This window comes from Chinchilla lanigera, unplaced genomic scaffold (genome assembly GCF_000276665.1).
Source record: "Chinchilla lanigera isolate Chin_1 unplaced genomic scaffold, ChiLan1.0 scaffold00093, whole genome shotgun sequence".
NCBI classification, from domain to species: Eukaryota; Metazoa; Chordata; class Mammalia; order Rodentia; family Chinchillidae; genus Chinchilla; species Chinchilla lanigera.
The window spans coordinates 3881316-3901657 of NW_004955494.1; the positions used below are offsets into that span (position 1 = coordinate 3881316).

At 37.2% G+C, this 20342-nt stretch overlaps 1 protein-coding gene across 2 annotated transcripts in view; it reads right to left on the reverse strand.

Annotated features, from left to right (window-relative positions):
* The window catches only part of Ttc26 (tetratricopeptide repeat domain 26), a 43821-nt gene that overhangs the window by 19637 nt on the left and 3842 nt on the right, over positions 1-20342 (reverse strand). Inside the window, exons 4-8 of one of the 2 annotated variants that reach the window (XM_005405447.2) lie at positions 18925-19039; positions 16956-17005; positions 12052-12197; positions 10523-10652; positions 1469-1543 (exon numbers count right to left, since the gene is read on the reverse strand). In XM_005405447.2, the coding sequence (XP_005405504.1) occupies positions 1469-1543; positions 10523-10652; positions 12052-12197; positions 16956-17005; positions 18925-19039 (516 nt within the window). Of the gene's footprint in view, positions 1-1468; positions 1544-10480; positions 10653-12051; positions 12198-16955; positions 17006-18924; positions 19040-20342 lie in introns of both variants that reach the window. The other variant, XM_005405446.2, reaches the window with a different exon arrangement.

Genomic DNA, 20342 nt, shown 5'->3' on the forward strand with positions numbered 1-20342 from the left:
TTTTTTTTTGTCTTTTTGAGACAGGGTCTTGCTATGCAGTTCAGACTGGCCTTGAGCTCACTTTGTAGCCCAGGCTGGTCTCAAACTCACAAAGATCCTCCTGCCACAGCCTCCTGAGTGCTGGGACTACAGGCGTGTGCCACCATGCCCAGCCACACAGTGTTTCTTTACCTTGAGCTGTATGTTGCATCTAGCTACAAAGCTTTTAAGGAAAATAGTGATCAGTGGGTCCCAGCTCAAGTATGAAATAAGAATCCCTGGAAGAAGTCCCAGCTCCATAGGAGGCTGAGGAAGGAGGGTCACCTGAGCCCAGAAGTTCAAGGACAGCCTGGGAGACACAGGAAGACCCTGCTGCTCCCCCCATTAAAATACATATACATATACCTAGGACTCCATGGGGGTGGAGCCCGTCATTAGTTTCAAAAGCCTCGCAGGTGATTAAAATGTAAATTAAAAGCTATAAATAACATCCCATCGGCTAGGTGCCTCCTCTAGCCTGCCCTTCCTTGTCTCCTCTGCTTATTTTCCCTCCTCCAGCCACTTGAACACAGGTGCTTTTTTGGGAATCATATTTTTCTCTGTTTTAATTCTTTCTTTAATGTTCACTAGAAATTCAGTAGTTTCAATCTCCCGTATTTAATTGCTAGGACTCTTAGGATGACTCCCCAACCTATGCTCAGGCCTATCTCTAGCCCAGCTTCAGTCCTAACACGTCATTCTCCATAAAACCATCCAGCCTCCATGTAGAAGCCAGGTTAAAAATCGAAAGGTTGGCGGCCGCAGCCCGTCACAGAAGCTACCCAGGCAGAACTCCATCCGGTGGAGGCTGACACGGGGAAGGAAAGGGATCAACACGAGACGGGGCCAAGGAAGAGCTCCTGGAATTCAGGACTGCGAAGATACTGAGATACCACAGAGGAGGCGGGGAGGGGGGGTCTATGACAGTCAGTTTTCACTTTCTTTCCTGGCAGGCGCGGTGCTGTAAAAACTGGAAGAAAAAGGTACAGTCCCCCGTCTCCATGCTAGATGGCGAGGCTGAGTCGGCAGTGCTGAGGGCGCCGAGGCTCCTGGGCGCCTGAGCGAGAAGCAGCTTCTCTCCGCCTCGCCGCATTCCGAGCTCAGAGTCAGACTCCATCCGAGTTCTCTAAATCTTGCCCATCTTTCAAAGGCCCGAGGCTCCCCCCAGGTATCTAACTCCCGGGATAAGTCCCTTTGTCTTCGCTAAGGACCCACACACTCGCGGTACACTGCGCTTCTCCCACACGTGATATCCACTCTCCCCAATAAGGACTTTCCTAAGGAAAGGGAGCAATGCACGAAACCCATTTTCTCTCTTCCACTGTAAGGAGGGTTCCCTTGGAACGGGAAATATCTGCGGGGGCGTTTCCTACTCGTCTTTCCCATCATGGCGCTGTGTACCACAGTGGGGAGGGAGGGAAGTGAGGCAAGATGGGAAACTGGTAGTCACCAGATTGTGCCTGATGAGTTCCTCAGCAAATTCAAAGGAGGAAGGAGCGCTGTCCATCAAGCTTTTGAGTTCTGCCTGAAATGTAAAGAAGGGAGACTTATGAAAATCACAGCTATATAGTTCTTATAACGAACACGTATATAGTGATTTATAGCTTACAAAGAATTTAATGTGCTGTTTCATTTGATCCTCCTGACTTCACAGATAGACAATAAGACTTTTGAAGCTAAGCATCTTGAGGCAGGGTCTCATTATATAGTTCAGTCTGGTCTTCAACTCACTATGTAGCCCAAGCTGGCCATGAACTCACAGTGATCCTCCTGCTTCAGCCTCCCAAGTGCTAGGAGGATAGCCAGGTGCCACCAAAACTAAGCATCTTGGGCTTTATAGGACATTAAGCAGTAAGTTTGAAAATGACTGCAGTCAAGTCTGAAGACCCCTGGATTTAGTCTTTCAGTGAAAAGGTGATAAAGGAACAAGACCATGGCTTCCGGCTTATGTGGGTCCCACTGAGTGAAGAGGAACTCTCCTGGTTCCCTCACAAAATATATAATTAATGTATATAAGCAAAAAAACTTCCTTTATTTTAAAATATTTTTATTATAACATTAAAAAGAAGGTAACACACACTAGTGGGATATTGATATTGTTTTTGTGAAATTAATGCATCAATACCCGGTTCAATGGGAGTGGCTGCAATTTATTCATTTTTTATTTTTTGGTACCAGGAATCAAACTCACAATCTCACGCTTGCAAGCAAGCACTGTGCTCCTGAGCTATATCCCCAGCCCAGTGGCTGCAATTTAGTGAGTTCTCAAGAAGCTCAATTTTTTATCCAATTTTACTCTTTGTGTGGTTCATGCACAAAAACACTTGCTCACAAATGTACATTCTGCCAAAAAATCAATCACAGGACTAAGGTGTGAGTGTGAAGCAAAGGATATTTTTCTCTGGGAAGACAGGTCTTATAAAAGTCTAGTAAAGAGGCTTGATTCAATTTTTCTTTGGGTTCATGTCTGATTACAATTCTATACATTCTAAAAAACTAATGAATAAGCAACCATTTATTTTTCTAGCATTAGCAATCTTGTGTATGTAGTAGTAACAATATCATAAGTAAAACTATGATATGTTTTTGTACTTTACAGCAGCTGCTAAAAAACTATTTTAGCTTATTAAATCATTTTACAAAATAAAATAAGTTCAAGTTTAATAATTACATCAGAAAGCATATGTATCTGCTTAACAGCAATAAACACTTGTCCTCATGCACACAGGGAGGCTGAATTTACCATTACAGGTGAGCGCTGCATTTACCCCCAGCCCCACGAACCATGGAACATCTGATCCCTAAGGCTTAGATTTGACTGTGTTTGGCTGGGACAATGCATTTTCACACAAAATGAATGAAGTTGGGCTTTTACCTCATACCATATAAAAATATTAATTTAAAAATCTATCAAAGATCTAAATCTCATAGCTAAAATTATAAAACTCTTATAGAGAAAATGAGAATAAATCATAACTTGGATTTCACAATGCATTCTTAGATATGATACTAAAAGCATAAGTAACAAGAAAAAAAAATAAATTTGACTTCATCAGTTAAAACTTTTGTTCTTCAAAAAACACTATTTAGAAAATGAGGGAGGCCAGAAGTAGTGATGCACCCCTGTAATCCCAGCACTCAGGAGGTTGAGGCAAGAGGATTGCTGCAAGCTCAAGGTTAGCCTGGGCTGCACAGTGAGTTTAAGGCCAGCCTGAACTACATGGGGAAACCCTGTTAGCAACAAAGAAACAAAACAAAACAAAACAAAACAAAACGAACAAACACCCGAAAATGAGGGAGTGTGAAAACAAGCAAGAATGGCTATCCAGCTATCCTACTTTCAGACAAAATGGGCTGGTTTCAAGCTAAAACTGATCAGAAGAGGCAAAAAGGTCACTGTGTATTGGTTAAGGTAACAATACTACAGAAAGAGATAACAATTATAAATTATATGCGCCAAGACACCAGCAAACCCAACTTTATAAAACAAACACGACTAGACATAAGAAAGCAGATAAACATCAACACAGTTAAGTGGGGGACCTCAATACCCCATATCACAAATAAATCAGCTAGAAAAAAAATTACCAAAGAAGTATCAGAGTTTAACCAAACCTTCAAACAAATGGACTTAGTATTATCTACAGGGTATTCTACCCAACAACAGAATACACATTTTCTTAGCAGCACATAAAACCTTCTCCAAAATCGATTACATACTATCCTATAAAGCAGGCATAAGTAAATATAAAAGAATTGAAATTATCCCACGGATATGATCTGATCATAGTGTAATAAAACTAGAAAAAAGTGACATGCCACTGAAATTGTGCAAATACATGAAAATTAACAATATACTCTCGAATAATCAAGGGGCCACAACGGAAAGTTGTGAAGAAAGAAGAAAGTTTGTAGTTGTGAATATTCAAATCAGTAAAACAGAGTAAGCCCAAATAAATAACCTAATGATGCATCTCAAGGTCCTAGAAAAACAGGAACAATACAAATCTAAAGCTAGTATAAGGAGGGAAATTATAAAGATCACAGCAGAAATTGATGAAGTTGAGACTAAAAACACAGAGTATCAATGAAATGAGTTCATTCTTCGAAAGAATAATAAAATAGACTACCTGGCAGTTACCAGATGATAACAAGAAGACCAATCTAAGGCTAAGTGAGTTACAGAAAAACTAGAAGATAGCACAGGTAGATTTAATAACATGTTTACAGAAACTATAGAAGAAAAGTTCCCAAATATGACAAGAGTTTAAGATACAAGTAATGCTTATAGAACACCAATTATGATAAAAAGAAGTTCACCAAGGAATATCCCTATTAAATTACCAGATATCCAGCAAAAAAACATAATCTTAAAAGGGGCCAAAGAAAGACAAAAAAAAAAATCACATATGAAGGTAAACCAATCAGAATCACAACAGACTTCTCAATACAAACCCTAAAGGCCACAAGAGCTGAGAGTGAAGTATTTCAAGCACTAAGAGGAAATAACTTCTAACACAGATTAAAATATCCAGCAAAGCTATCTTTCAAGATAGATGGAGAAATAAGGTATTTATATGAAAAAGCTCAAAAGATATATGAATAAATACTAAACCAATGGTTAAGAAAATATTTAAGAATATTCTCAACAGAAATATTGAAATGGACACAGCTAAAAACACAGAAGAAATTAGTAAGGTCAATGAATAAATAGCAACCAAAAACATCAGGAAAAGAAAAACAAAGGATTTACCAACAGGTAAAGAGTAAAGTGATAGTAAAACCCAACACATCTCAGTAGTATCTCTCAAATTAACCACCTCAGCTCTCCAGTTGAAAGATACAGATTGGCAGACTGGATCAAAAAACAAAATCCAACAATCTGTGGCTTTCAAGAAATTCATCTAACTCAAAAATGTATTCACAGAGTAAAAATGAAAGGATGGAGGCTAACATTTCATGCATCAGGACCCTGAAAACAAGCAGGGCAGCAGTTCTAATATCAGACATGGTAAACTTCAAGCTAAAACTGATTAGAAGAGACAAAGAAGGTCACTACATACTAGTTAAGGGAACAATCCAACAAGAAAACATAAAATTGATAAACATATATGTACCAAATACTGGAGCTTCTATCTTTATAAAACAAAAACTGCTGAAACTAGAAGATCAAATAAAAACTAACACAGTCATAATAGGGGATTTTAACACTCCACTTTTGCAAAGAGATAGATCAACTAAACAGTAAAGAAATTCAGAGCTGAACCACAACCTTGAACACATGGACTTAAAGGCTATATACAGACTGTTCCACCCCACTACAACAGAGTATACATTCTTTTCAGCAGCACATGGTACTTTTTAAAAAACAGATCACATACTAGAATCAATAAAATAGATAAGCCCTTAACCACCCTCACCTAGAGAAGGAGAGGAAAGACCCACATCAATGCAATTAGAAATGAAAAAGGTAAAACCACAACAGACACTATCAAAAATCCAGAAGACAGTAATTACTTTGAGAAATTATATTCCAACAAATTAGCAAATTTTAAAGAAACAGACACGTATAAACTACTGACACTAACCCAAGAAAATATAAATATGCTTAACAGCCCAATAACTAGCAATGAAATTGTCACAGTAATAAAGGCTAAAAAATGTGCAGGACCTGATGGATTTACTGCTGGATTATTTATTTGTTTGTTTGTTTATTTATTTATTTATTTATTTTGGAGATAGGGTCTCGCTATGTAGTTCAGGCTGGCTTTGAACTCACTATATAGTCCAGGCTGGCCTCCAACTCACAGTGATTCTCTAGCCTCAGCCTCCCAAATGCAGGAATTGCAGGCATGACACCACACCTCACTGATAAAGGCTATTTATGACAAACCAATAGCCAGCATCATACTAAATTGGGAAAAATTAAAGGAATACCCCCTAAAATTAGGAGCAAGATAAGGATGTAAACTATCACCTCTTCTATTCAACATGGTACTTGAAATATTAGCAAGAACAATTAGGTAAGAGAAAGAAATAAAAGGGATACATATAGGAAAGGAAGAACTCAAATTATTATTTGCAGATGACGTGATACTTACATAGAACACCAAAAGAAAACTCTTAGAATTAATACCAGATTCAGCAATGTAGCAGTATACAAGATCAACACATAAAAATCATTACCACATGCATATACCAATAATGAACTGGATGAGAAGGAAATTATGAAAACAACACCATTAACAGTAGCTTCAAGAAAAATGAAATGCCTAGGAATTAACCTAACCAAGGGAATGAGTGACCTCTACAGAGAAAACTACAGTACTCTGAAGAAGGGGATTGAAGAGGACATGAGAAAATGAAAAGCTATCCCCTGCTCCTAGGAAGGCAGAACCAATATTGTCAAAATGGCCATACTCCCCAAACTGTTGTATACATTCAATGCAATCCCACTCAAAACACCAACAGTGTACTTTTCAGATCTAAAGAAAACAATCCTAAAATTCATATGGAACAAGAAGAGACCCAGAATAACAAAAGAAATTTTGGGCAACAAGAGCAAAGCAAGAGGCAGAGCAATACCTGACTACAAGCTATACTACAAAGCAATAGTGATAAAAATGACGTACTGGAACAAAATCAGATATGGGATGGGACAGAATTGAGGATATAGAAACCTCCCCAGACACATTAAACTATTTGCTCTTTGACATAGAACCCAAAAGCATATGCTGGAGGAAAGATAGCCTATTCAGCAAGTGGTGCTGGTGAACTGGTTATCTGTTTGCAGAAGATTGAAACAAGACCCTTATCTCTCACCATATACCAAGTTAAAATCAAAATGAATCAGTGAGCTAAACATTAAAACAGAAACATTAAACCTATTAGAAGATAAAATAGGTGAAAAAAAAAGACAGGTGTAGGAAAAGATTTTCTAAACAGAGCCTCAATTGCACAGGAAATATCAGTAAGAATCCACAAATGAGATTTTATCAAACTAAAGAGCTTCCTACAGCAAAAGAATCAATCAGTAGAGAGCAGGGGGTGGTAGCACACACCTATAATCCTAGCAGTCAGAGGGCTGAGGCAGGATGGTTGTAGTGAATTCAAGGCTGGACCGAACTACATAGCGAGACCATGCCTCAAAAAAAAATTAATGAAGAGACAACCTACAGAATGGGAAAAATTTTGCCAGCTACTCCTTAGATAGAGGACTAATATCTAGAATATACAAAGAACTCAAAAAATTTAAGCCACCTAAAATTAAAGGCCCAGTCAAGAAATGGGCAAGAGAAGTGAACAGACACTTCACAGAGTAAGAAATACAAATGGTCAACCAATATATGGAAAAATGTTTGACATCTCTGGCCATTAGAGAAATGCAAATTAAAACAGTGGAGATTCCACCTTACTCTGGAAAGAATGGCAATCATTAAGAAATCAAACAACAAATGCTGGCCTGGCTGTGGCAAGAACAAAAAAGGAACCCTCCTTCATTGTTGGTGGGAATGTAAAATGGTACAACCATTATGGAAATCCGTATGGAGATTTCTCAAAGAACTGAAATTAGAAATTCCAAATGACTCAGCTATCCCCGTGCTAGGTATCTTCCCCAAAGAGTTTAAATCATCATATCACAGTGATACATGATGACCAGTGTTTACAGCAGCACAGCTTGTAATAGCTAAATCCTGGAAGCAGCCTGTACACTGATCAACTGATGACTAGATAAAGAAAATATGGCTTATATATAATATATAATGGAACATTACTTAGTTATAAGAATGACAAATATGACACATTTGTAGGAAAATGGTTACACCTGGAAAATAGAATGTTGAGTGAAATAAACCAGACACACAAGTTTAAATATCATATGCCGTCTCTAACTTGAGTGAGGTAAAGTACAAATGAAGAAATAATAAAGGATGGATAGCAGGGAACAAGGGAGGGTTGGGGATATAGCTCAGCGGCACAGAGCCTGTCTGGCAAGCACAAGGTCCTGAGTTTGATTCCCAATACACACAAAAAAAAGAGGAGACAAGGGGATGGGTCTCTTGCAATTGGGAAGTAGACCAAGGGAACAAGGGCGAGGGTGGAGGAGGAAGGGCAAAGGGAAATAAGCAGCATAAAGACATGCCATGCCTAATAACCTCAATTAATGTAAACATTACATGCCATAGCATGAGCTAAGACTAATGATATCAACAAGAATGAGAAATGGGATAGGGAGCCAGGTGTGGTAGTGCATGCCTGTAATCCTAGCACTTGGGAGGCTGAAGCAGGAGGAGCATCCAGAGTTTGAGGTCAGCCTGGGCTGCAGAGTGAGTTCAAGAATAGCCTCAGCTGCCTAGCAAGAGCTTGTCTCAAAAAAAAAAAAAAAAAAAAAAAAAAGAAAAAGAAAAAGAAAAAGAAAAATGGGAAGGGGGAACTAGAAGAGAAGGGAGGGAGGAGGAAGGAAGGGGCAGGGGATTAAAAAAGAAAGAAACAAGATGTAGTATGTACATGTAAAGACGCCCCAAGACAATTGCAAATGGCATGAACTGTAAATATCTACTAGTAAAATAAAATTTTAAAAGATAAAGTACTTTTATTTGAAAAAAAAAGAAGGCAAAAGGCAAAATCAAAATGGACTCCACTGGAATCCAGAAGATTACTAACAACTATTTCAAAAAATTATACTCCAATAAATTGGAGAACCCAGAAAATATACAGAGTTTTAGACACACACATATGAATTACCAAAACTGACCCAAGAGATATAAAAACCCTGGATAATTAAACAATGAAATAGAAGCAGTAACAAAAAACATATCAACTAAGAAAAGCCAACAGCCCAGGAGATTCACCACTAAATTCTATAAAAATGCCATTATTCCTCAAGTTCTTTTATGAGATTGAAAAGGAAAAAGTACTCCTAAAGTACTCCTGGAAGCTATCATTACCTCATTCCAAAACAGACAAGGACCTAACCAAAAAAGAGACCAATCTCTTCAATGAACATAGATGCAAAAATCTTCAACAGTATACAGTACTGGCAAACAGAATGAAATGAAGCATCAAAAACACCATACATCATCAAAACATGAAAACATCATATATCAAAAACATCATGACCAAGTAAGCTTCATCCCAAGGATGCAAGGATTGTTCAACATGTGCAAATCAACACGGGTGATACAACACATAAACAAAAACAAGAATAAAAATCATACGATCATCTTAATAGATATAGAAAAAGCCTTTGACAAACTCCAAAACCCATTCATGATTTAAAACTCTGAATGCAATAGGTATAGAAGGTCCTTCTCTCAATTTGATAAAAGACCTTTATGACAAATGTATTAACAACACCATATTAAATGAGGAAAAGTGGAAAACTTTCCTTCTAAAATTAGGAACAAGAGAAAAAGGCCCACTATCACTTCTATTCAATATAGTACTTGAAACATTAGCCAGAGCAGTAAGGCAAGAGAAAGAATTAAATGGGATATGTCTAGGAAAGGAAGAAATCAACTTATCATCATTTGCAGATAACATGATCTTTTATATAGAAGACCCAAAAAATTCCACCAAAAGACTCCCAGAATTAATAACATAATTCAGCAATGGAGAAGGATACAAAATCAACACAAAAAATCAATAGTGTTCGGTACACCAGTAATGAACTCAGTAAGAGGGAAATCAGGACAATAATACCATCCATGATAGCATCAAGAAAATTAAATACTTAAGAGTTAGCCTGACCAAAGAAGTAAAAGAGCTCTACAACAAAAACTACAGTACTCTGAAAAAAAGGAGATCAAACAGGAAATCAGAAACTGAAAAGATATCCTATGTTCCTGGAGAGGTAGAACCAATAGTGTCCAAATGCCCATATTTCCAAAACTGATACAGAGATTTAACACAATCTTAATCAAAATACCAATAACATTCCTCAGAGAGCTACAGTAAACAATCCTACAATTTATATGGAACAAGAAGAGACCTAGAATAGCATGAGCAGTTTTGGGCAACAAGAGCAAAGGAAGCATCTGGGTTTAAACATATGTAAGTTAACATGAGGATCTGGTTAATCCTTTTATGCCTAGTGTTCCATTTTTGGAACAGCACAGAACAATTTTAATAAAAATTTTTCTATTCAAATTCTTGTTCCTTGAATTCTTCTAGGTAACATATATGAATTTCATGCAAAAATTAGAAAAAAATAGCAACCTTTGGCATAAATGGGTTAAAAATCTTCTACATTATATAAGATACAATACAAAAAATTAAGTCAAATTACTTTTAGAATATTTGACAAAAATATTAATGCAGTTAGGTTCTTATAGAATCATAGTGGCAATGACCAAGGGATATTACTTGAGAGTTGTGGGTAATAGAACTTAATAAATAACTTGGAAAGTATAAAGGAATTCATATTGAATGAAGTTAATTAGAAACATGTTTACATCATTACCTCAGCTGCTTTGCCATTATAAAGGCGAAAATGATTACATGCCTTCAGGTTAAGCGCGATGGTACTGTCAGGGATTTGCTGGAGATAAACAGCCAGAACTTCTTGAGATACATCATAGTAATCCAACTTGTAGTAACAGAGGGCTACATACACATTGAGGGCAAGGTATTCCCTATTAAGGGAAAGAATTGAGGGTTAAACATTTAAAACAGATTCACAGAAATGTCAAGCTGCAAAGCTCAGATGGTCAAGGCAAAGAGGAAAGGTCAAGAATTTTATCTTGTGAGCCATGTGTGGTGGTGCACACCTGTAATCGCAACACTTGGGAAGCTGAAGTAGGAGAATCGTTGCAAGTTTGAGGGCAGCATGGGCTACATAGTGAGTTCAAGGCCAGCCTGAACTACAGAGCAAGACCTTGCCTCAAAAAACAAACAAACAACAACAGAAAGAATGTGTCTTGTGAAGAAACAAGATATAATCAGGGCAAATTAATCTCTTCACATTGTAATATTCAGGGTTTTTTTTTTTTTTTGTACCAAGGACTGAACTCAGGACCTTATGCTTGCCAGGCAGGCGCTTGTGCTGCTGAGCTATAACCCCCACCCCCAGGTGTTTTGATATAAGTAGAGTAAAAGATGATAATTAAAGAAGCAAAGGTAGGGGCTGGGGATTTAGCTCAGTGGCACAGTGCCTGCCTGGCAAGCACAAGGTTGTGAGTTTGATTCCAGGTACCAGAAAAAAACCAAAAAAAAGAAGCAAAGGTAAAGTTCAAACTAACAAACGCTCTAGTTGAGCATAACCATGAGGCCCACACCACACAGGACAGACACATGGGAGGCAGCATGGTGACCCAAAGTGGGCACAGTGGCAGTCTGGCAGCAATGTACCACAGTGCAGGAGGAAGATGGGTGATGTGTTTTGGTGCTGGGAGAGAGGGGCCAAGTACTGAGTGATAAAGTTAGAATGTTAATTCTTCAAAACGCTTTGTTTCTAAGTTTGTCAGCAAGTTACCTACAAGGTAACTGTATCACTGAGGTTGATCTATCAAGAGCACACATTCTCTACAGGAGCAATACCACCCCCACAGGGGCAAAAACTGGTTCCTGTGGGGTGGTGAGAAAATACTCATTTTGTGTATAAATCGCAGGTATACACATACTGCATAAACATACACAATATGTTATTATATATTCACAGATAAATAGTCAGGCAACTGAGAGACAAGGACACTAAAAAGGCTCATTAGAAGAGTGATAATCAAGAAGGCAGAGAAGACCTGATCTAAATAATATCTAAGAGGGGCTGGGCATTTAGCTCAGTAGCACAGCGCCTGCCTGGCAAACGCAAGGTCGTGAGTTTGATTCCCGGTACTGGAAAAAAAAAAAAAAAAAAAAAAAGAACTTGACCTAAATAATATCTAAGAGATTCTTAGTTTCACCAGATTATCTGCTAAATAGATTTGAATGCATGGTGGTACTAGGCCCAAAGGAAACTAGGTCCTCAGTCAAATGAATTACAAAAGAAACTAACAACATGAAAGAGATTTCAAGTAGACATAAAAAACCACAGACCTGTTATCCAGCAGTATTCGCTTATATATATCAATTGCCTCTTGGTAATGAGACCGCATATAGTGGATCGAGGCCAAACTGAGCTGGTCTTCTGTGACATCCTGAAGATTTTGATGAAAGTTCATCAGTTTTTTCTCATCATTAAACTGAAAGTGGGAGACGAGAAAAGAAATGTAAAGATTCACATTAGTGTAGAATTAGGAAAATCAACATCAATGGCATAGAGATCTTAGCTTTTCCTACTAAGAATTAGTGTGAAGCTACCGAGGCAGTGAACATCTGAGGGAGCAACATTCCAGAGTGAACTAAAAAGAAGATTGAGAGGACAAGTAATTAATATTAGCTATCAACTAATGTGGTAGGCAAATGGATGTACTGCATTCTAAGGTATAGCTTGGAAAGATTTTTATGGAGTCTAACTTTTCTTACCTGCCTGTACCCTGGCTAACGAATAATAAACATCAAGAAAACCAAAGTTCTGTTGGTCTTAGTGGCACATGTCTGAAATCCTTGCACCCTGGGAGGCTGAGAATAGGGTGACTGCAAGTTCAAGACCAGCCATGGCAACTTGGTGACTTGGTGATATCCTGTCTTAGAAAAAAAAATTTAGAAGGGACTGGAGATGTATCTCAGTGGGAAGGCCCTCAGTTCTGCAAAAAAAGGCTCTCGGTACTGCAAAAAAAAGTTTCAAATGTTACTATTTCTCTAAGCATAAAAATTGGAACCAATCCAAATGACCAACAATAGGAAAATGATTAGGCGAATCATGGAACACTTATTAGATAAAACACTGTGAAGACATTACATTGCAAGGCAGGGAAGCCAGGTCTGAAAATAAAATGTTATACACAGCACAGGACTAAGACAGAAATGGAGAAAACCTATCCCATCTAAAGATGGTATCTCCTGCTTAGCTTTAATCAATTTGTTTCATGTGTGAATATGAATTCAGAGTTCTCAAATCTTCTAATTTGGCGGGGTGGGGAGGGATTCCCGGGAATTGAACTTATGATCTCACGCTTACCAGGCAGGCACTGTGCCGCTGAGCTAAATTCCCAGCCCAGATCTTCTAATTTTTAAGAAAAGACAAACACCAAAATCTTTGACACACTCTATTTTTAACTGTAAGAAACATTCAAACACTATTTTAAAAACATAACTGTGTCCATTTTCAGCCCATGAACTAGTATTTATAATCTTTTGCACAGAATATCTTGGGACATGAAAAAATGTTTGATATACTTTTAAATGAAAAGCCTGGGTATAAAACAGCGTGTATACCATGATCCATATTTACTAGTACAAAGATTTATACATTTTTACAAATTTTTTTTGTACCGGGAATCAAACTCATGACCAGGCAAGCGCTTATGCCACTGAGCTATATCTCCAGCCCCTATACATTTTTAAAAGATAAAAAAATTTTAAAGGTTTTAAGGATTGGAAGAAAAGAGAAAAAAAACATTATAGTGTTATCTCTTAAGTGGCAGACTTATAAGAAATCTTACTTGTGTGTATGTGATTTTTTTTTTACTATTTTCTAAAGGTATTGTAATATATATTATTTTCATAATCAGAAGAAAAAACAATAAAATACCTTTCTTAAAACTGAATCAAAGACTTTCACTTTAACAGTAGGGATAACATTTCACACAACCCTCTCACACACAACTAGAAAATCTCGGAAACTGTTACAAATTTGTGTGAAGGCATCAGAGAGCTATTGCGTCAGTGAAGACTGGAGGTAGCAATATTCCAGAGAGAACTAAAAGGAAGGTTGATGAGGCTGATGCTCAGCACCACTTTTCTCCAAATGTATCTGTTAATTCTCAACTTGTGACTGAGACGGTGGAAGCTAAGTAGTTTCAAGAAGTCTTCAGAGCAGAATGGCAAAAATTACAGGTCAGAGCCCACCAAGGTTCAGTCAGGATCCTGGGGAAGCTACCTGAGCAACCAAAGTAAAAGACAATAACTGAAGTTGAGAGCTAAGTAATGGACTTAATAGATTATTAGACATGGCTGAAGAAAGATTAGTAAAATTAAAGAATTTTTTGAAGGAAATATACAGAAAATGTGGAAAAGTATACCTATGTGACACAAGGAAAAGGTCTACAGATTGGTGGCCCTAGAAGGGAAGAAAAGAGAGTATGATGGAGAAGAAAAATTTGGGGAGATAATTACCAAGGAATTTTCCAAATCAGAACATGAAGAAGTGGAGGAGGAAGAGCGGGGAGGAGACAGAGAAAGACCTGAAGCAAGCACTATGAAACTGATGTAGTATAAATAAAAAGAACATCTAGAAACATTATAGTAAAAGTACTAAAATCCCAAACAATACATAAAGTTTCAACAAAGTCAGAAAAAAAATACCATCTTCAATGGTGCAATAATCAGACTGACAGCTGACTTCTCAGTAGAGACAGTGGGACCTAGGAGGCAATAAAGTATCACCTTCCAAATGCTAAAGGAAAATGACCAGCTACCTAGAATGCTATACACAGAAAAAAATATTTTAAAAAGATGGTGAAATTAAAACATATTTATACAAAAACTGAGAGAATTCATCACATTAAGGGAAATAATGTAAGAAGTTCTTCAAATAGAAGGAGAAGGATTCCAAACCAGATGTGGTAACACCTGCAATCTCTGCTACTCTGGAGGACAAGGTAAGAGGATCACAAGTTTGAGGCCAACTCAGGAAACCTGGCAAGGTCCTGTCTCAAAATAAAAGTTACAGAAGGCTAGGACTCTAGCCCTGTGATAGAGCGGTTGCTGAGCATGCACGAGACCCTTGAAGGAAGGAGGAAAGAGGGAAAGAGGGAGAGGGAGAGAAAGAAAATCGAAATGATTCTAGATGGGTCCAAAAACACTCAGAAAGAAATAAAAAGCAATGGAGAGGATAAATACAATTAAGTATAAGTTAAATCTGACTGCAAAAAAACATTAATAGTATCTGGTGAGGTTAGAAATATATTTCAGATTTATACAAAATGTGAGAGGGAACAAATGAGTTAAAATTATCTATGGCCTTTATTTGTTCAGAAACTGGCAAAAGCACAAATACTAAGATTTAATGTGTAAAAGATATATACTACAGCAACTGCTAGAATCATATTAATAGTTTGTAAAACTTGCAAAATAGGGGAGGGAAATATGGAATTCAAAAAATCAATCCAGGGGCCGGGGATATAGCTCGGTGGCACAAGCACCTGGCTGGCAAGTACAAGGTTCTGAGTTCCATTTCTGGTACAAAAAAAAAATCAATCCAAAAAGAAAACAAGACAGGAGAGAATAGAGAATGTGAATCAGCTGGGGCAAGTAGAAAATAAATAGTAAGCTGGCAGTTACTGAGCCGACCATATGGTAAATACATTAAGCAAATGAATTAAATACTAGAGTTTTTAAAAATAAAGATTTGAACAGGACTAAAAACCCCAGAAAATTCATGTCTATATGATTGTTAAGGAATACACTTTCAATGCAAAGACACAGAAAAGGAGAAACAAAAGTATAAAAAGAACACAAATACTAACCAAAAGAAGAGCTGGTATAGTACAGATAAGACAAACAGGAATTTTTTTGGAAATAAAGAAAGATAATTTCATGATAATTCAGACATTGATCTACTAGGAAGACCTAAAAATTCTAAATTAGGGGCTGGGGATTTAGCTCAGCGGCAAAAAGTGCCTGCCTGGCAAGCGCAAGGTCGTGAGTTCGGTTCCCGGTACCGGAGAAAAACAAAACAAAACAAAACAATAAATAAAAAAATAAAAATAAAAAATAAAAATTCTAAATTAGTATGTGCTTCATGACATAGCCTGAAAAATATGTAAAGTAAAAATTGAAAGAATTATAAAGTCAAAGATACAGTTATGGTGTGAAAAATTTAAAGGTACCAAAAATAATTATTTTCAAATACTGCCTGGAGTTGATTTGATAAACTTGCTGTGAAACAAACTAGAAATATGAACCAAAAGGTTTAGGGCCCAGGGATATAGCTCAGTGGCACAGCTCTTGCCTGGCAAGTGCAAGGTCCTGAGTTTGATTCCTGGTACCAAAAAACAAAACAAAACCAAATAACCAAATTAATTAAAAAGTTTAAAGTTATTCATATGTAATAACTCTGTAAGTCCATTTCTAGAGTGTTTAGAATGACATTTTTGTAATTAAAAATTAGAAATGATTTAACTAGTACATGTTAAATAAATTATGGTACAAGCGATTTTTAGAACAGAATACTATTAAGCAATCTAAAAATCATGGTGTGAAACTTTTTTAATGACTCAGGAATGTGCATATAGTATAAAGACACATGAAAAAAACGCAGAGTACAAAAACACTCAGCATGAGTCTCTTTCTGCACAACAGAGAAACAAATAGACAAATATGCATAAAAAAGTACCCTGCAGGAGATACACCAACAAATTAAAGGGGGTTATTTTTCCAATATGGTACATACAATTTCCTGCTTTTTCTTCTTTTGCTTACTTATAGTGCCTTTGTTTGACAGAATAAATGTGTATTACTCCTTATAATTTGAAAAAAATGTTATTTAAAAATAATTTTATGATGACCACAATTACCTGGAAACTGTATTTACTTCCACAATGCAGAACAAGATGTTTTTGAGTCTGTTTCCCAAGAGATAACAGGAAAGTTGACACACACTAACCTTAAATGATCGCTACTTAACTAAGAACTAAACCCAACATCTCTGAACAAATGAAGAGGGTAAAGAACACTGATGTGAGAAAATCCTAAATTATAAAATTCATGCCCATGTTCCACTTGCTCTGGAAGGACCATTAACAGGAATTTCTAGTTAATTACCTTTCATTGTTGTTGGTAATAAGAAGAGAAAAATATTTTTTACAACAAAAGACATGAAATGAAAACATAAATACCTTATGAGCCAAATGGAAGAGCAGGCGATTTTGGAGTCGGCTTTTCGGAGCTGAAAAAAAGATACAAGCTGCTTATTAAAGAACTTAATAGTCCAGAGTATTTAGTTCCTTGAAAGAATAAAATCAAACTCATATGTATATGTGCTACTGAAGCGAGCATGAATGGAACGCATATGAATGTCCCCAAATCCTTACCTACCTGCTCCTTGTCTGTGTCTGCTATCATAAATACTGTTTGAGTCTGGCCTCCACCTGTAGTAACATCAAGAACCAGAAGGTACAGAAGAACCAGAAGGTGCTAAGACTCTGCTCCTCCCCTCCGCTGTTCCACCCAATTCCATTCTGCCCTGACACAGCCTTCCACACAGGGAGTCGCAACAGCAGACGGCAGAGCTGCTCTATACTGAAGCAAACACAACAGCGGACACTGACGGTCATCCCAGTGTGCACACGAATCCGCTCTCTTTCAGCTGTTCACCCCAGCACTCTCAACCCCACTAAAGTCTCCTTTTCCACAATTAAGCTGCTGTATTTTCCTAAACACTAGCCCAGGCTTTATTCCAGAGATCTTCCAGCATAAGTGTCCTACACTTACACAGGCAGCCAAGCAAAAACATTAACATCTCTCAAGTTCCAAATTTCTGTTGCACTCTTGGAAATTTCTCTGCTACTGAATGCCCAGTTTTATACTGTGTATGTTTCACAGAAAAAAAATCCTACTTCAATGCATGAAAAAGAAAAAGTATACATATGGGAATGGAGATAGCTACCTGATCATTTTTTATGTGTCTAATACTTTTCCAGATACAGATATGCAATAATCTTTATGTTTTTTGTTTGTTTGTTTGTTTTGTACCAGGAATCAACCTCAGGACCTTGCGCTTGCCAGGCAGGTGCTTGTGCCACTGAGCTATATCCCGGTCTCCAGATACAGATAGAGACTAGAAACAAAGTAAAAAACCTTAAAAGACTTATGACTAAATTAGGAAAAGCTATATTAGTACATATGAAACAGTTTAGGTACAAATCAAGAAAGGCTTCAAGCTCTGCCTTTTCCAGGAAGAGGTACAGTACATATATTACATTATTAGGGAATGCATTCTTCCCTAATAAATTTCCTCACAAACATTCTTTCCCTTGCCATTTTCTCTGTAGTTTCTTGAATTTAATTTGATTCATATTCTAATTATCCTTAACCTTTTTTCCCATGTTTCCCTTTTCCCTTACTCTTATTTGTAGACTTGAATATAATTCTCTTGAACTGACTGTTATAATAAGTAAGCAAGCAGGAGAGAAGGCATCTGGATTCTTCCCTTCTCACTGAAATTACTGGGTTTCCCACTCAGAAACTGGACAAGCAGCTGCACATCTACAGCCATCAGAGCTTGAACAGCTTCGCCTAACTCCCAACAGCAGGTATGTCCTCCTGTGATGGAGCAAGGGGGACGCCTGCCCTTTGCTTTTTTCTCATCCTTCTGCTTTTAGGCTGTACTTTCTTGGGCAGCAGGGCACTGAACGGACAGTGAGAGATTAACACTCTCTTTAAACATAAAGTGAATGAAGTCCAGTAGTTTTTAAAGCTTAAAGCTACTTTTAAAATCCCTGTTTTTTTCTTAGCTTTTTAAGGCCAGTTGGTTTCTTCCTCATCAACAACAAAAAGTTTAAAAATTTTTAAATCTCCAAAATGACTCTTACTGTAGTAAGTGAAGATTATTAGATATAAAAAGAACACATTTTAGCCAGGCACGGTGGTGCACATCTGTAGTTCCAGCACTTTGGGAGGCTGGGATAGGGGAACCCCAAGTTCAAGCCCATGCCGGGCAACTTAGTGACTTAGCAAGAACTGCAAAACTTAAAAATAAATTTGTAAAAAGAGCTTGGGATGTAACTTAGCGTGAAGGTCCTGCGTTCAGTCCCCAGTGCTGAAAAGAAAACTATGACAATAACAAGAACAAAGAGCCCATCTTACCTTTAAATCCTGCTGCTTCCGCTTGTTTATACATCCCAAGAAAAAAGTAGGTGCAGGCTAGGTTCACCCAGACTTCAGGATTGCAACTTTCCTCTTTTGTTGCATTTTCATATTCCTGAAACAGATATTAAACAGTGATCTCATTTTAGCAGTAAGGTAGCTCTATAATTTTAGCACATGTGCTGCCAAAGCAAGCATTAATTCTTTTATAATGTAAGACGATTTCTTATTGAGAGAGGGCAACTTCACATTTAGGAAATCCTACATATTCCTCAATCATTTTGTACCTGAAAAAGTTAAATACGGAAGCTAAAGCTCACTCTTAACTATGAGCAGTGTTGTCCGTAAAACCTCACGTACCTTTTCCCTCACATTAATCACTGATAGGGACCAAGGAACTACAGAAATGAAAAACAACTGAAATATTTTATTTTTGCTAATTTAAAAAGACATATGCAAGATAAGAAGTACATTACTTACTTAAACTCTGACAATATTTATTTATTTATTTATTTATGGTACCAGGAATCGAACTCATGACCTTGCGCTTGCCAGGCAGGTGCTGTGCCGCTGAGCTATATCCCTGGCCCTGATAACTTTAATACAGTATCAATTTCCTTGCACTGTAACTGTTTATTGGTTTTGGCGATGCGATTTACATTTAAAAAGGTGGGTTTTTTTTCCTGCCAAGCACACGCTTTCTATCCATAGTTCTCAGAAGCCCATTTGTTTTTCTTATTCCCTCTGGGCTACTTTTCCCTTTCTCATGTACATTTCACAAATACTCCCAGCCCTTATTCCACCCTTTTCACATATTCCTCTTTCCTTCAACATTTTTGCTCTTTTTGCTCCTCATCCCACCTTTTCATTACATGGCCTTGAATACTGTTTTTATTACACATGTTCTTCAACCTCCTTAGATTACACATATCTTGAGAGTAAGAATATGTGGAAAGTATTTAAGAAATTTCATTTAGGGGCTGGGGATTTAGCTCAGCGGCACAGCGCCTGCCCGGCAAGCGCAAGGTAGTGAGTTCGATTTCCGGTACCGGAAAAAAAAAAAAAAAAAAAAAAACCAAAAGAAATTTCATTTATAAATTAAAAATTGCTTGATATAAGGCACCTATCATTTTACTTAGATCCATAATCCTATAAATAAATCATTGCAGATGGGTAAGGTTTACAATGAACAAGAAAACGTAATTCCCGAAGCACCTACAGTTACAAAAATAAGGATTATATAAAGATAATATAACCTTTCCTAAATCTGAAAATAATCAAGTAAAATTCTTTCGAGGAAACTCATGAAAGTTTTTTTTTTTTTTTTTTAAATCAAAATAACTTATCTTTCCTCTCCTGAAGATTTCTTAATGCAGGCTGGGGTGGAGCTAAGTGGTAGAGCATTTGCCTAGGAGACA